Source organism: Lampris incognitus, chromosome 4, assembly GCF_029633865.1.
Source record: "Lampris incognitus isolate fLamInc1 chromosome 4, fLamInc1.hap2, whole genome shotgun sequence".
NCBI lineage: Eukaryota > Metazoa > Chordata > Actinopteri > Lampriformes > Lampridae > Lampris > Lampris incognitus.
This window is the reverse complement of record NC_079214.1, coordinates 56,404,606-56,420,483: the sequence shown is the minus strand read 5'-3', so window position 1 is coordinate 56,420,483 and position 15,878 is coordinate 56,404,606. Positions and strand designations below refer to the sequence as shown.

Below are 15,878 nucleotides of genomic sequence, written 5' to 3'. Positions count from 1 at the left end.
CAGCGTTCATTTTAAATCCTTTTATCCTAATCACGTAAACTGTATTTCAACTTCCTGTTTAACTATTTCAACGGTCAGAGTTGTCTTTTTTATTTGAGTTGGGAAGAAACATCGAACCCGGGTCTATTTAGAATGACGTTGAAGGCGAAGTCGCTCCAAAGAGAAACAAATATGCTAGGGTAGAGGATAAAACCAGATTTCATCCCTGTTATGTACCAGAACAGCACATAAGCTAAGGTTAATGTATTTTGCTTGTGTTTGACACCTTCATTGTTTCTGTTTTTCTGACTTTCATCTTAAATCGTGAACTTCATAGTACACTGTACCAAACCTGAATGATGAACATGAATGTTGCAGTGATTAACTTTTTAATACCTATGAATGTGTGTAGGGGCCACAGAGATCCTGCGTAACGGGCCACAGAGATCCTGCATCACTCCTGGAGAGGCTGAAGGACATTGAACTCACAACATGGAGGACCTGAAATACCGAGGGAAGAACAGGGAAGCCAGACACACGTAAGATCTGATCCAATATCTCTCACCTGCTGAGGGTTATCTGATGGCATTTTCGGTCAATTTAAATATGATCAATAAATAATGATTGAGTCCGGGATAGACTGGGATAATATCATATCATAAATTGAATTTCATCTCGAATCAGGGTAGAATAAAAATAGGAATACTGTTACCTCTACTTTATCACCAGGCAGCAGATGTCCATATTCCTCTCTGGGGTGGGGGTCTACCTTTTTTCTTTTGACCCCATCTAATTTTGTGGGGCTATTTTAGGACTCCCTTGGTCAGAAATATATATGCCTAGGTGGCTTCTGGGTAGTATAGCGGTCTATTCCATTGCCTACCAACACGGAGATCGTCGGTTTGAATCCCCCTGTTACCTCTGGCTTGGTCGGGCGTCCCTACAGATACAATTGGCCGTGTCTGCGGGTGGGGAGCCGGATGTTGGTATGTGTCCTGGTCACTGCACTAGCACCTCCTCTGATGAGTCGGGGCGCCTGTTCAGGGAGGAGGGGGAACTGGGGGGTATAGTGTGATCCTCCCAAGCAGTACCCCCCTGGCGAAACTCCTCACTGGCAGGTGAAAAGAAGCGGCTGGCGACTCCACATGTATCGGAGGATGCATATGGTAGTCTGCGGCCCTCCCCAGATTGGCAGAGGGGGTTGAGCGGCGACCGGAACGGCTCTGAAAATAGGGTGATTGGCCAAGTACAAGTGGGGAGAAAAAGGGGAAAAAAATACACCCCTATAGTATTTTTTCCAACCTGTTACGACAGATGCTTGGCAAAAGCTATGGCGATATGAAAAAGATGAGAGTTTAGCTGTGGAAAAAACTATCAGTGGTCTCACCAAATGAAATAAATAATCAAGACTCCATTTTAATCCTTTAACATCGACCCAGTCTCTGAAAAACGCTGTTACACAACACATCTTGAGCAGAGTTGTGAGTCTTTTCAATGATCAAGTGAGTACAGACGGAGAAAAGACTGGATATGTGTCACCTGTCTGTGAACGGACCGCGGCCTCCGCCGTGTTTCGCTGGGTCGAAGCAGAGAGGCGGCGGTTGCATTGACACCGTGCAATTCAGGCCCTACATCTTAACCAAAACCTTAAGCAAGAGCGGTCAAAGAATCTGTTTATTGTATAGATCCTTCCCTTGATTTATATGGTGTAGGTGATATAAGCGGTGGGATGTCTTTTTGAATACCGCAACACAATCTCCCCTATGGGAGATAAGATAAAAAGTGGAAAGAAAAAAAAAACTAACAATCACTCATCAGGTTATTGCTAGTTTTGCTTAGACCTTTCTCTACAGACTTTCTAAAGATGCTTTGGATGTTGTTTAGATTGGATTTGTGTGCTGGTGAGACCTAGAGGGACAAAATAACTTTATATGGAAAAGAATAGTGGCGTACCGCCGTTCTGGTGGCCAAGCGGAATAAATCGCCGTTCTTGCAATCCGCTCATCATGTGGCTGGGAGGTTCGTATCCCAGACTCGCCGTAACCGGTCACGGCCAGAGCGTCCACGGGGTAAGGCATTCATTAGGCCACCCTTACCCGAGGGATAGTGGGTGTAGATCGGTGTAGTGTTCGGGGACTTATCGTTCTCCAGCGGCCCCTCTGTCCCACCCGGGCGCCTACAGCCAAGCAACTGAAAGCATTCTCCCTACGCCTCCTTCGCGGCCTGAAGGTGATGCAATCCATGCGAGGCTTTAGCGTGTAAAATAGCGAGAGCAGCCGACACGAGTTTGAAGGAAGCTGGTGTTACGACTATCTCCTTTCTGTGGAAACGTGAGCCAGGGGAGTTATTCGACAACAGTTCCGGCCATATGCCATTGGGTTAATTGGGTGGGATAAGGGGAAAAACAAATTTATAAAAAAAGAATAGTAGCGTACCATGGGGTTTCAGTCTGGGCCTTCAGTAACGAACACATATTTCTCACATGGGTGCCGATACAGCCAACACAGCCATACACAAAATACACTATCACGCACTATGTGCACTACTGGATCAACACCAACAAAACAGTTGATGTTCAACAACCTCAACACACACCATTGTGCGCTACAGCAGCTACTGCAGCATCACCATCAGACCTTCCTTTATGTCCCTCAGCGACCGGATTGCACATCCACACCACATGGTACAAAACCAATTAGAAGAGTGCAGATCTCCACCAGGCATATCTCCCCTTCTCCGGTGCTCGGACTTGGCGACAAACCACCCCATTTTTTCCGCCTACCGGGACAAGGGGCCCTTTTTAAAAGACTTCAGATGTGTTAAACCATCGTGGGTTTCGTGATATAAAATGAACGTAGGCAAATGACTTCCATTCATTCTGAAGCAATAAGACATTGGTAAGAAAACAGCTCAGCCATGGGAAATTATTTATTGTAGCTACTGAGGTGATTTCCAGCTGTGGCTGTGATTAATCCTACTCTTGAAATCGTATTTTTATAGTGGCATTCTAACAATGGGGTGTATGGCACTTCTGCGTCTGATCGCCCCCTCATGATGTCAGTTAAACAAACATGGCAGCGAGGTGACTAAAGCGAATTCATGTTGGTTGGGTGTGGACCGGTACACACATTCTCACTGCCGGTGGAGTTTTGTCCATTCGGACACCTGCGTGGGGAACGCCCTAAGTACAGTTTTTTGTGTGCGCACATGGTTTATACATTTGGCCCCTGGAGCTGAAGTTCCACCTCACTTGAGAGACTCGTGGCAGCCTTCGCTCACAAAATTCACTAGTAATTTAGTCCATTTGGAAGAATATATGTAAAAAAAAAAAAAAGCAGACAAGCCTGACAGATTTGCAAAAAACAGAGTAGGTCGACAACAAAATCGGTACTAGCCTCCAACGACACTGGAGGCTAGTACCGAAACATAGCAGGGCCCCGGGGCGTTCTGCCACTACACGTTAAAATTTGATTGGCTGACGATACAATCACTCAAAGTTGCAATCAGTTTGCAGCTTCGGGCTTCAAGGAAAGGCTAGCAATACCGCTAGTGCTGGTCCAAGGAGCTGTGATGTGTTTAGATGACATAGGAAGTCCCTGATCAGACCCATGAGAAAAGAGGTAACATTTCAGGCCCACTTCAATTTAACTGCAGAAAACATATTATGATTTTGACTTTAACAGGGCCAGCAGAGAAGGTCCTGATGGCCCTGACAGCCCACCACTGATAATAAGTTATTATTGATAAAACGTGTAATGCACCATGCTTGCAGATCTATATCGACCAGCTGTTCCACTTCCTGTCCAAAGGCACCGAATCAAAGTTTATTCATCAACACTTCTTTGTCATCAATTCAATGATTAGCAAGGCAAATGAAAATAACTTTGAATTGTCCCCGAGTGTCATGCAATAAAAGCACCGGATCTACACGTTTCTCTTAGGTGTGACTGACAGCTCCAGGAAACCGTTCATTTCCCCTGTGCTGACTTGTGCTCTTTACTGCTGCCGCTTATATTGCCACTTTACAATAAATACTAACACTGGTGAAAGGGGAATACCACTGTTTGAAAAAAAAATCAAATACGTCATACGGTTTCAAAGAATATCTTTAAATTTAATGAAACTGTTTACAGTGGAATTTAATTTGTGAGACATTTGAACAAAAACTCATTCATATTCCGTACTCATTCAGTACAAGGTTTTATACCAGAAAGGTGAATCAGTTCATCTGAACACAGTGTTTAGTGGGAGAAACATTTCATCACTCATCTGAGTGACTCTGTCAGTCTCAACTGACTGCAGGTACCCCCACCCTTATAAACAATACAGTGGCATAACGGTCGAAAACAGCGATCAGTTTCATAGGCAACCTGCTGTTACCATTTGAGTTACAATGGCCATGTGTACTATGTATTCTTAGACCCCCCTCGGTTCAGGGATGGTCGTTCCCTCTTAACATAGGTGGCCTCTTTGACTCCCCGTTCAAACTAGCGTTCCTCCCTATCAAGGATGTGCACCTCCTCATCCTTGAAAGAGTGGCCACTGGCCTGTAGGTGGGTGTAGACTGTGGAGTCCTGGCCTGGCATGTTGGCTCTTCTGTGTTGTGCCATCCTCTTGGCCCAGCGTGTGTTTGGTTTCCCCGATGTACGAGTCACGGTAATCCTTCTGGCACTTAACAGCGACACAACACCGACGTGTTAGACAGCGCGCTCCACCGCCATCATCAAAACATCAAATGAGGGAATATCTTTTGGCAGAATGATGCTCCATCCCTCCGGTAGAGTTCAGAGACTTGTAGGATCTATGACAAGGTGCAATGAAGCTGTTCTGGGGGCCCATGGTGGACCAACCCCTTACTAAGACACATTATGTTGGGTTTTCCTTTCATTTGTCATGGCTGATAAGAGTCTATGTATAGACATGTGAGATCATGTGTGGTAGTTTGATAAATGTTGAACTCCAATAGATTGAAAGCTCATGTAATCTGCTGAGGTTACAGCTTGCAGGTATTCTCCTCAGGTGAAATTAAGTGCACTCATTTACTACTATTCAACAATGCTTACAATGCGAGATACACTCTTAGGAACGACATGTTAATTTGAAGACTCGAGCGTGGACGTTACTAGACATTAGTTATTACTCACACACACTCACATGCAAACGCGTAACACATCTGCTCCACCTTAAGTTATTCGCGATGGAACTACATCTTGCTGTTATTGAATACACATCCCACACCCTGATGATAATTTTTATTAAGCCCTTGACGTATATCAGAGAGGCGGAGGTTGGGTGAGAGGGCTATTGATAACATAGGGTTGAAGTTAGTGGTGGTTGCTTTGGTCCTTGATATGCAAAAATAAGTGTACCATTTTGCCTGGTGTAAATTGGCTGGTGAAGAAAGATCTTTTTTTTTTTAATTCTTCAGCCACTTCAAGGTTTCTTTAGCGTTTTCAAACTCAAAATCCGAGTCATGTACACAGAGTTTGATTGAGTCATGGTATAACTGCAGTGCTGCTGGCCTCTAGAACATGTGTTAATCCAAAGTCATCGACAGTTTGATCAGATACACTATATGCATCATCAGCGGTGTATGTCTGTGCGTGTGTGTGTGTGTGTGTGTGTGTGTGTGTGTGTGTGTGTGTGTGTGTGCATAGCTACTTATGCTCTTTAAGATCATAAGGAATGACACTTGGGGGTTATTTTCCACACCCTCATAGTTTACTCTTCTCAGCTTATCTCGATTGTGGTTGTCATATCTGTTGTGTAATGATGATTCACTGAGAAAAAAATTTGATTGTGACATTTCCTGCAGACCCATTCAACTTTTGGCCTTTGTCACGGATCATCTCTTCGCTGTCTCTGCAATCTAATAAAGAAAAAAGTTGTGTAAAATATCTCCGGCAGTCCATTGTTTAAGCTCGGCAAGCACACCTGTGGGCCATCAGGCCCGCATTAGAGCGACAATATCGTTCACATTCGTCACAGATGAATGTTTTTTGTGTTGGTCTTTTACAAGCTCTCCTCACAAGTGCTTTTCCTATCGAGCTCTCCTCATATCATGCCTTGCACAGTAGTTAAGACAGTCGGTGTCTTGCCCCCACTGAACAGTCTCTGTGGCCCTCAGAACCCATTCCTAAGTGGTATACCATAGTGTAACAGGCTCAGTAGATAAAGAGGTTGCCCTGCAGTGACAGCTTACTTGTCAAGTGATGCCATCCATTGACCAACAGAGTGGTTCCTCTGCATGCCATCTGAGGTTTGTGCCATTGGTCCAATAGGGTTCGTGATCCTACTGGACTCTTCTGCCACAAACACCATCGAGCGCCCTGCTGCCAGCGCCTTCTTGGATTTGAATTTGGAGTTACTTTCACCCAGCCTTTTCCTAAAGAGGCAAATCTACAAGGCAGTAGAAACAGATGCAGATAGTACCATCTACTTCCATGATGGTAGCAGCGAAGGTTGACCTGACTTGGTACTATTTAACCCATAGCTGGGGGGCTGGTTCGTGGGCATCAGGGAATATCCACACACCGGTGGGCCTGCGTACCGCACATCTAGGGGCCAGACCTCCTCCGAGTCCCTTGTAGTTCAGCCAGGGTCCAAGGTGTACCCAGTTACCATGTGTCGCCATGAGGAGGCACTACACAGGGCTTACTGTTGAAGAGGCTATGTACTGGCAGGGAGAGACTTACGTGCTCGGCTCTCCTGTTCGCATTTCTGCTAGCCAGCAGTGAAGGTTGAAAGTGAGACGTAACAGGCACAGAAAACTACACCAACACACTAGACGCTTCACAACAACCCCACTTCTTACAGAAGAATGTCAGACACATGGTCAGACACACTGTGTAAAATATAAAAATGATATGACACACACACATCAATAATCAAATCTGAGGGCCGCAAAGTTGGCTGCCTGGTTAAGGAGGCTGATTAGGACTGCTTACTGACACTATAGTGTCTAACGAAATGCCAAGTCAGTCTAAATGCCATGTAGAAATATGATTTCTTAATTTTTTTATCTCAAGAGTGTTGGTCCTGTTTTGTTTTGATTTTTTTTCTCAACTGAAACATTGAAACACTTTAAACTGATGCAAGACAATAATTTATGGCCTTTATTGGCAGATGTCGATCTTGGAACAAGTCACGTAAGCCAGAAAGTACTTTTATTGTATTGAGAATACCAATATTACCTCAGGCATGGCTCAATAAATGGGAGACAAATGTTAATGTGTTGATGGAGATGGGACGTCGTCTGTGACACATGCTACTGAAAGGATAAAACAGGGTGCTGCTGAGGGCCCAGAATGCTGTATTCAGATCCGTTGAGAAGGCAGCCCTCAAAACAGCAAGGGCCAATCTGTTGTGTGGCATCAGGGAGACCAAAAGACAATATGCACAGAGAATCAACAGCCACTTCACTGATAACAGAGACGTGCAGCACTTGTGGGAGGGTATCCAGGCCCTCACTGGCTACAAGCCTCCTCCTCAGACCTGTGGCGGTGCCCCCCACCCTCCCAGATGCACTGAATGACTTCTACACATGATATGAGAGGCTGAACAACGTGCCGGTGGTGAAGACTACATCCCTGATGGATGACCAGTTTCTGCAGGTGACCGCAGATGATGTGAGAAAGACCCTCTCCAGAGTCATCCCACACAAAGCTACGGGTCCAGACAGAATCCCAGGCTGAGTCGTCAGGGACTGTACTGAGCAGTTGACAGATGTCCTTGCTGACATCGTCAACATCTTGCTGACCTGGCAGTCATCCCCACATGTTTCAAGTCTACCCTCATCATACCAGTGCCAAAGAAATCCCCTGTATCCTGCCTGTATCCTGGACCCTCTCCAGTTTGCACTCCACAGAAGATGCCATAACCTTTGCCCTACATCCAGCCCTGTCCCACCTGGAGAGAAAGACCAGCTATGTGAGGATGTTGTTCATTAACTTCAGCTCAGCTTTTAACACAATCGTACCACAACACCTGATCGGGAAGCTGAGCCAGCTGGGTCTTAACACCTCCCTCTGCAACTGGGTGCTGGACTTCCTCACCGGGAGGCCACAGTCAATGCAAATTGGCAAGATCACCTCCAGAACCATCACACTGAGCACCGGCGCTCCACAGGGCTGTGTGCTCACTTCGCTCTTGTTCACCCTGCTGACTCACGACTGCACAGCATCATCCACCTCCAACCTCATCATAAAGGTTGCTGATGATACTAAAGTGGTAGGTCTCATCAGCAAAAACGATGAATCATCATACAGAGCGGAGGTGGATCAACTGGCGATGAGGTGCAAAAACAACAACCTCTCTCTAAATATAGAGAAAACTAAGGAGGGTATTATTGACTTAAGGAAGACCAACGCCCACCATACCCCTCTGAACATCGATGGTATGGATGTGGAGAGTCAGCAGTGCTAAGTTCCTGGGAGTTCACATCACAGAGGACCTCTCCTGGTCCTCAAATGTCACTGCGCTCTCCAAGAAGGTCCAACAGCGTCTTCACTTCCTGCGGCATCTGAAGAAGGCGAGTCTTCCCCCACCCATCCTCACAACATTCTGCAAAGGCACCATAGAGAGCATTCTGGCCAGCTTTATCACTGTCTGGCATGGGAACTGCAAGGCCTCTGACCACAAATCCCTACAGTAGATAGTGAAGACAGCTGGAAAGATCATAGGAACTGCTCTCCCATTCATCCGGGCCATCTATGATGCACGGTGCACCCGGAAGGCTCTCAGCATCATCAAGGACCCCACCCATCCTTCCCACATCCACCTCACCCTCCTACCCTCTGGCAGAAGGTACTTTCTCTACCAGACTATGCAAGTTTCATTCCTCAGGCTGTGAGGTTCCTCAACAGCCTGAACACTCAGACCTTCCATAAAATGACTTTTTGACCTTCCTACTCACTGTCCATGTCAGGTGTGCTTGTGATGTTTAGGTCTGTGAAGTAATTTTTGTTTTCAATGCATTTTTTGTTTTAAATATTTGTTGTGTGTTATTTGTTCTTATTTGGCACTGTGGTCCGTGTGAAACGTAATCTCATTCCCCTTTATGTATGAGATATGGATATGAGGCAATGACAAATAAAACCAGTCTAAGGCTAGAAGACATAAAATGCTCTTTGCTCTTTCCGCCTCTGGTAGAATTGTGATTATACAATGTTCTCAAGTTTCAACATGTTCAATTGTGTGACTTTGAAACAGGGTTGGATGTTGCTAGACAGAGAGCATGTTCTCTCAATTAATCTTTGTATTTGTATATATAAAAAGAAAATACAACATATAGGTAGGTAGGTAGGTAGATAGATAGATAGATAGATAGATAGATAGATAGATAGATAGATAGATAGATAGATAGATAGATAGATAGATAGATAGATAGAGCAGGTCGTCTATTGATGGGGAGGTCTCTGGTTTGATCCCTGCCTCCTCCAGAGAGCATGCTGAAGTGTCCATGAGCAAGACACTGAACCCCTAACTGCTCCTTATGAGCAGGTTGGTGCTTGGCAGGGCAGCCTCCTCCATCAGTGTATGAATGTGTGTGTGAATGGGTGAATGTGAGGCATACACTGTAAAGCACTTTGAGTGATTGCTAGACTAGAAAAGCGCTGTATAAATGCAGCCCATTTACCATATATATATATATATATATATATATATATATAGATGGATGGAGGAAAAAACTTTTAATAAATAGCAGTACAAGCTTGTTTCGTGCGTCGCGCACTCATCAGCTGCCTATATATATATGTGTGTGTGTTTGTGTGTGTGTGTGTTATAGTTAAAATCTTAAAGGGGAAATTCAAATATATATATATATATATATATGAAATCTGTTTTAAAAAGTCTTTGTTTCAATAAACTGGCTGCTGGCTGAGGCACCCCATTTATAATAGTTGTCTGTGTCTCTGCAGTGACTATGGTGACTTGCTACTATGAAGTAATAGACCAACTCTTATGTTCAATAGTATATGAAGTAAGGTACTTGACTCGGGGGCTACAATCAGGGGCTTCATTGTCTAAACTAACTTTTCCGGTTTCTGCTTATCAGTAATTTGTTCAGTTTACCAATCTGTGGCTGTCATCAGGGCAACCCATGTTTTCAAAAGCACAACTTTTGGCTGAAATAACCAGAAAATTAATTTGAGTCTTATGTGTATCTGTATGTGTGTGTGTGTGTGTGTGTGTGTGTGTGTGTGTGTGTGTGTGTGTGTGTGTGTGTGTGTGTGTGTGTGTCTCTCTCTCTCTCTCTCTCTCTCTCAGGGATACATGGGACCCGTTCCAGTTGAACCCCATAGGAGCAGAGAAAGAACCGAAGAGGATATGTTTCCGGATAGCCCAGTACCTGGTAGCTTTTATAGTGGGGCTGGCTGTCCTGGCCAGCGCTATTGTAGCTAAGGTATGACCACCCGTCTGTCTGTCTGTCTGTCTGTCTGTATGTCCTCACCAATGCCAATGCGGTCATTGATGAGAAGTCTTAATCTGATGCTAAATGCCTGAATTACAGTGCATATTTAGTCCAAATTATGAATCTAGTTTGGGACCAGCATCCATGGGCAACTTCACCCCACAGACTCTACGTGCTCTACTTCGCCAAGCTTTTTATTGTACAATGGAACCAGTATAGACATTTGGGGAGCTCTATTGTAAGAAGCTTTGAACATTATGCACCGCTCATGTTACACTAGACACACTAGACATGTTACACTAGACATGTTACACTAGACATGTTACACTAGACATGTTACTGGCAAGTCCCCCTGAATGCAGTGTAATTGCATGGACTTGCATCTGCTTTGCCAACTTAGTCACTTGTGAGCTTGACCAGCCTGGTGAGAGGCAGGACACAAAATTCAGCAATATCCCAACAACAAACCAGATCTTGTTTTTCTAATCAGATGACTGACTGCATTGCAAACAGTGTCCTCATTTACATAACGTTAACTGAAGTTCAACTTTTGTCTCACCTTTTTCTCCATGCCACAAGCTTGTTTTGGGACATGTTGTGTTTTTCATCCCCAATTTAACACGTCTAATTCCCTTTTCCGCGGCGTCCCACCAGTACATGACCTGTAAGGTATTTGGGGAGGGCGAAGCTATAACTACTATATAATTATATTGCTCGAATTAGACCCTACCTCTCCCTGGAAGATGCCAAAAAGGTGACGCATGCTTTTATCGCTTTGCGTCTAGACTATTGAAATACACTTCTTGCTGGTTTACCCAAAAAAAGTATCGATAGGCTGCAACTGGTACAGAACACGGCAGCAAGGGTCTTAACAAAAACCAGGATGAGAGATCACATTACCCCAGTTTTAGCATTGAGGGTTGATTTTGAAATTATTTAACTTGTGTTTAAAGCTCTGCATGGTTTAGCACCCTCATACCTGTCTGACTGCTTATCTGATTATGTTCCGAGCCACTCCCTTAGATCCTCTGGTGCCGCCTGCTCAGTGTCCCTAAAATGAGCTACAGAAAGTGTGGTGAAGCAGCATTTTGTTTTTACGCACCGCAGTGGCGCCCCCAGAAATTTTTCATAGGGGTGGCCAAATGGGGCCACTGAAAATCTTGGGGTGGCACACCGAAACCAAAAGCCATGATTGAATTTGGGGAATTCTATGCTGCTGTTGTAGTATACTGTACAGCCTAGTGGAAAACTGTCAATATGAAAGTTAAGAAAAATATACATTATTGATTTAAATGAACAGCACCTAATGCAAAATATCAGATAGAAGCATATTATGCATAATCAGAAGCATATTCTGCATATGCGACTCGTGGCTGGGGGGGCCAGCAGGGGGGCCAGGGATAGTATCAGGGTGGCCGTGGCCACCCCTTGGGGGCGCCACTGAGTCGCACCGACGGCTTGGAATAGACTCCCCCAACAAATAAGAGAAGCAACGTCCATACCTAAACTACTAATAAGACACATTAGTCCCTAGCTAACGGGTCTGACCCTTTAGCCGAGCGGTTAGTGACGTCGCCTTGTGGCGCAGTACACCTCGTATCGAATCCCGCACCGGGCAAGAAAATAACAGGTTGCAGCGGTGGGATCCGGAAGTGTGCAGATCCTCAGAAGTCTCTTCGGAGTGCGGGAAGAACAAGCGCGAGGGCGCGCTTCCGGGGAGGTTGACGACTGTAAACTACTAATAAGACACATTAGTCCCTAACTAAACAATTCGAGCCTTTAGCCGAGCGGTTAGTGATGTCGCTTTGTGGTGCAGCACACTTCGTATCGAATCCCGCACCGGGCAAGAAAATAACCACTTATAATAGCTTTAAGAAAAGGCTCAAGACGCATTTTTATGCTCTTGTTTTTAATTAATTCCACTTCATATTTCTTTTTATTCTTATTTTTTTTATCTTGTACTGTGGTTTTATTTCTTGCCTTGTTTTATGTTTTGTTTTGGGTTTTTTTTTGCCTAGGTCTGTGTTTTATTATTTTTAACTTACTTTATCTGTATTGTTGTTGAGTTTTATTGTTTCCCCTGTTTTTAATGTAAAGCACTTTGAGCTGCATTCTATGTATGAAAGGTGCTTTACAAATAAAGTTTATTATTATTAGTATTACTTCTTTCTGTAAGTCATCCAGGTTAAGTGAGGGCTTACAGAAAGAACTATAAACCTGGTCAGGTGACACAGCGACCTTATCTTTCCCTGATAGTTTGCCTATCAACATGGCAACTTGAACTGCATTACAGGTATTTATGGCAGGGCTAATTTATCACGTCGTGCATAGTTCTCTTCTGTCTTTCTCTTTTACTTTAACACCATCTCTCTCTCTCTCTCTCTCTCTCTCTCTCTCTGTCTGTCTGGGTGTCTCTTACTTTCATTTCTCAGTTATCAGTTATATTTTATTCTGTCTCTTTCAGGCAAGATGAAGTCACGTGCATGCTAGGATGTGGCTATTAATACAGTTAAAAAGATATATCTGAAATCGAAATCCCTATGTAAAACATGCAGTGTATCTTGTCACAAATGCCAGATTTAGAGAGATACATACTGTAACGTGCATGGATAAGAAGACACGCTGGCCGCTGGCTCGCGGGTCTGATTCTTTAGTCAAGCAGTTAGCGATGTCTTCTGCGGTACGGGCGATACGGGTTCGCGTCCCGGCCGCGGCAGTTCCTATCAATGTGTAAGGGAGATATGTGTCGTACTTTTTATGACAAGTGTTCCCAAACTTCTTCCTGCCAACTCGTGTCATGGACCCCCAAAATGTTCAATCAACTCACTGAGACCCCCTCCCCCGCCAACAAAGCATAGGCTACCAGTATACTGTGTGAAGCATAGCACAATCTTACGCCTAGTCCACACGTACACGTGTATTTTTGAAAATGGGGATTTTCCTCCATTCTTAAAAAGCTCCCATCCACCCAAGCGCTGTTTAAAAAACAAATCTGTCCAAATGAAAACCCCCAAAACACACGCTACTCAACACAATGAATGCGCTGTCAAGAGCATGCCAAACCACTAGGGGGCGATATAGCCCTAACCCTCAAGCCATATTGGCCAATCAGAAGCCGGAAGAAAAAAAGCCAACAACGCGCCAACAACTCGGGTTTCGCCCGTCAACGTCACAGAGTTTCTGAACATCTTCACCGCGGAAGGAGTTTCCCCAGAAGGTCTGTTTTCAATTACTTTAAACGCAGTTTGTGTGTGGACGAGAGGCCAACACACAAAGAAAAAGCTACGTTTTCAAATATACCCGTGTACATGTGGACTGACTAGGCCTTTCTCGTAACGACCACGGATGAGTGGACTCGGTAGCCCTCGTCAGTTCTGCGGGAGACACGGGTTTGCGTCCTGGCTGCGACGGCTCCTGGCTGCCCCCCTCGAATTCGCTACAGTATTATAGAAGTGGGGAGCAGGTGTGGCTAAATAAGTCGGTGTGTATAAAATCAGATAAACCGTTGTCCCTTTAAGATCAACTTCCTCGTGAGTTGGTAAGCGGACGGTGAAACCAAAGAAGGCATGGAAACCAAGAGGCTCTCAACAGGAGCCAGTAGGACACTTCCACAGGGAACACAGGGTTCCTTGTGGAAGTGTCCTTCCACAGGGAAAGTATCCTTCCACAGGGAACACGGGGTTCCTTGTGGAAGTGTCCTATTACATGGAAGTGTAATTGCAGAATTAATGTTGAAATGAGCTCAGCATATACAACACTATCTCTTATTTGTAGCCGCTGAAGAATTTCACAGGTGCTGTTGGGGGGAGGGAGGGAGGGGGGGTTAAATTCACTTTGACCAAACGGTACAGAAATTAAACACAGTGATCTTACTTTTCACCAGTAAACTGCCCCTTCCTGGCAAGGGCTGTCTGCATGTGACGGTGACACTGTCCTTCACATTAATAATGCGTACGAGAAGGTACTTTCCTCTATGTTAATGGTGTTCTTTTGTCTTCTGCTCAAACATTAAAGTTCTTGCCACCACAATTGCTGTTTTATGTCCAATCAGGGCTCTCTGTTGGTGCTAACAACGCTTTCCAGTCCCTTTTCCATGCGTACCCCAAAGGAAAGGCAGTTCTACATGCTGATGTTGGTTTTCTGCCTCGTCTTCCCGAACTTCCTGCTGTTCATGAAGTCATTGTGGAGATGTGCCTTCAAGAGCTTTGTACAACCCAACTTGAGAACCATGGGATTAGTAAGTTTTATTGCACACATATAGTACATTATGAACTACATGAACATTTGATTTACAATGCTCACATCAAACACTGTGTACTACAAAACTAAATACTGCAGTAAGTGGAGTTATTTGCAAATCTGCAAGCTTTGGTGCAAGTGCTTAAATGGGGCGCTACACTTGACGAGAATCAGCCCTCCCCGGCTCGGCAGAGGGGTGGAGTAGCGACAGGCACGGCTCGGAAGAGTCGGGTAATTGGCCAGATGGAACTGGGGAGAAATTTTTAAAAAAAACTCACAGAAAAAAACAAGGCTTTTTAATTTAGAAATAGCCCATAAATAAGTTTTCATATGAGGAAATTTTCATATTCAAATTGTTTCATATTCATACATGCCTCATTTCAAATGGAGGGAGAAACCTTGCAGTGTAAGACTCTAAATAACTACGTTGACATTATGTTCCAGATCTGTACCATCGAGTGCCTGGTCTCTCTTGGTACCTCGGTCCTGGTGCTGATCGTCATGCCTCAATTTGATGTGCTGACCAACCTTTTCATCACTGGAGGAGTCTGTATTGTGTCGTCAGTGCTGCAGATAGTTTACCGACTACAGAGAGACAACTGGAAAATTTTATTTCCAGTTTGTTCACTTCTTCTGATCATCACAGGTAACTTGCTGTGTCTCCGTTTCTCTGCCTGTCTCTCTCCTTTTCTGTGTTGTAGCTTGTTAAATATGAATATTTTTCTGACTGGTTTATCGAGACAAATTATTTATCTCTGTACAACTAACAGGCTAATTCATTAAGTGACTCCATAAATAACCAATTAAATATGTAAATGGCATATTTGTTCAGCTTTAATTGTCAATTTACAAATGACCTAGCCTGCTAACTTATCATGTGCCATACTACCTAAGTATGACCATGATTATGGATTTTCATGGACTGGTCCTGATGACGCCCCACTGTCGCAGTGTGCTATCTGCAAAGAGGTGCTAGCTAATGACAGGATGAGACCGTGTAAACTCCGGCGTCATATTGATACGAAACACCCAAGTTTGGTGACCAAGCCACAGGAGTCTTTTGATAGGAAGCTAAAGGAATTGCGGTCACAGAAGAAAGCCATTGACACATTTAGCACTGTAAACACCAAGGCAACCCAAGCATCATACCGAGTGGTGTTGCGCATAGCTAAGGCAGGTAAACCCCACTTTAAAAAATTGTTTAAAATGTTTAAAAAGATGTTTAAAACGTTTAAAAATGTTTAAA

At 44.4% G+C, this 15,878-nt stretch overlaps 1 protein-coding gene across 1 annotated transcript in view; it reads left to right on the top strand.

The window, feature by feature from the left end:
• Nucleotides 1-422: 422 nt before the first annotated feature.
• The window catches only part of chs1 (chitin synthase 1), a 45,416-nt gene continuing 29,960 nt past the window's right edge, over nt 423-15,878 (top strand). The window contains exons 1-4 of the mRNA XM_056279381.1: nt 423-518; nt 10,249-10,384; nt 14,445-14,630; nt 15,077-15,278. Of these exons, the coding sequence (XP_056135356.1) occupies nt 472-518; nt 10,249-10,384; nt 14,445-14,630; nt 15,077-15,278 (571 nt within the window). The 5' untranslated portion in view covers nt 423-471. The remainder of the gene's footprint in view (nt 519-10,248; nt 10,385-14,444; nt 14,631-15,076; nt 15,279-15,878) is intronic.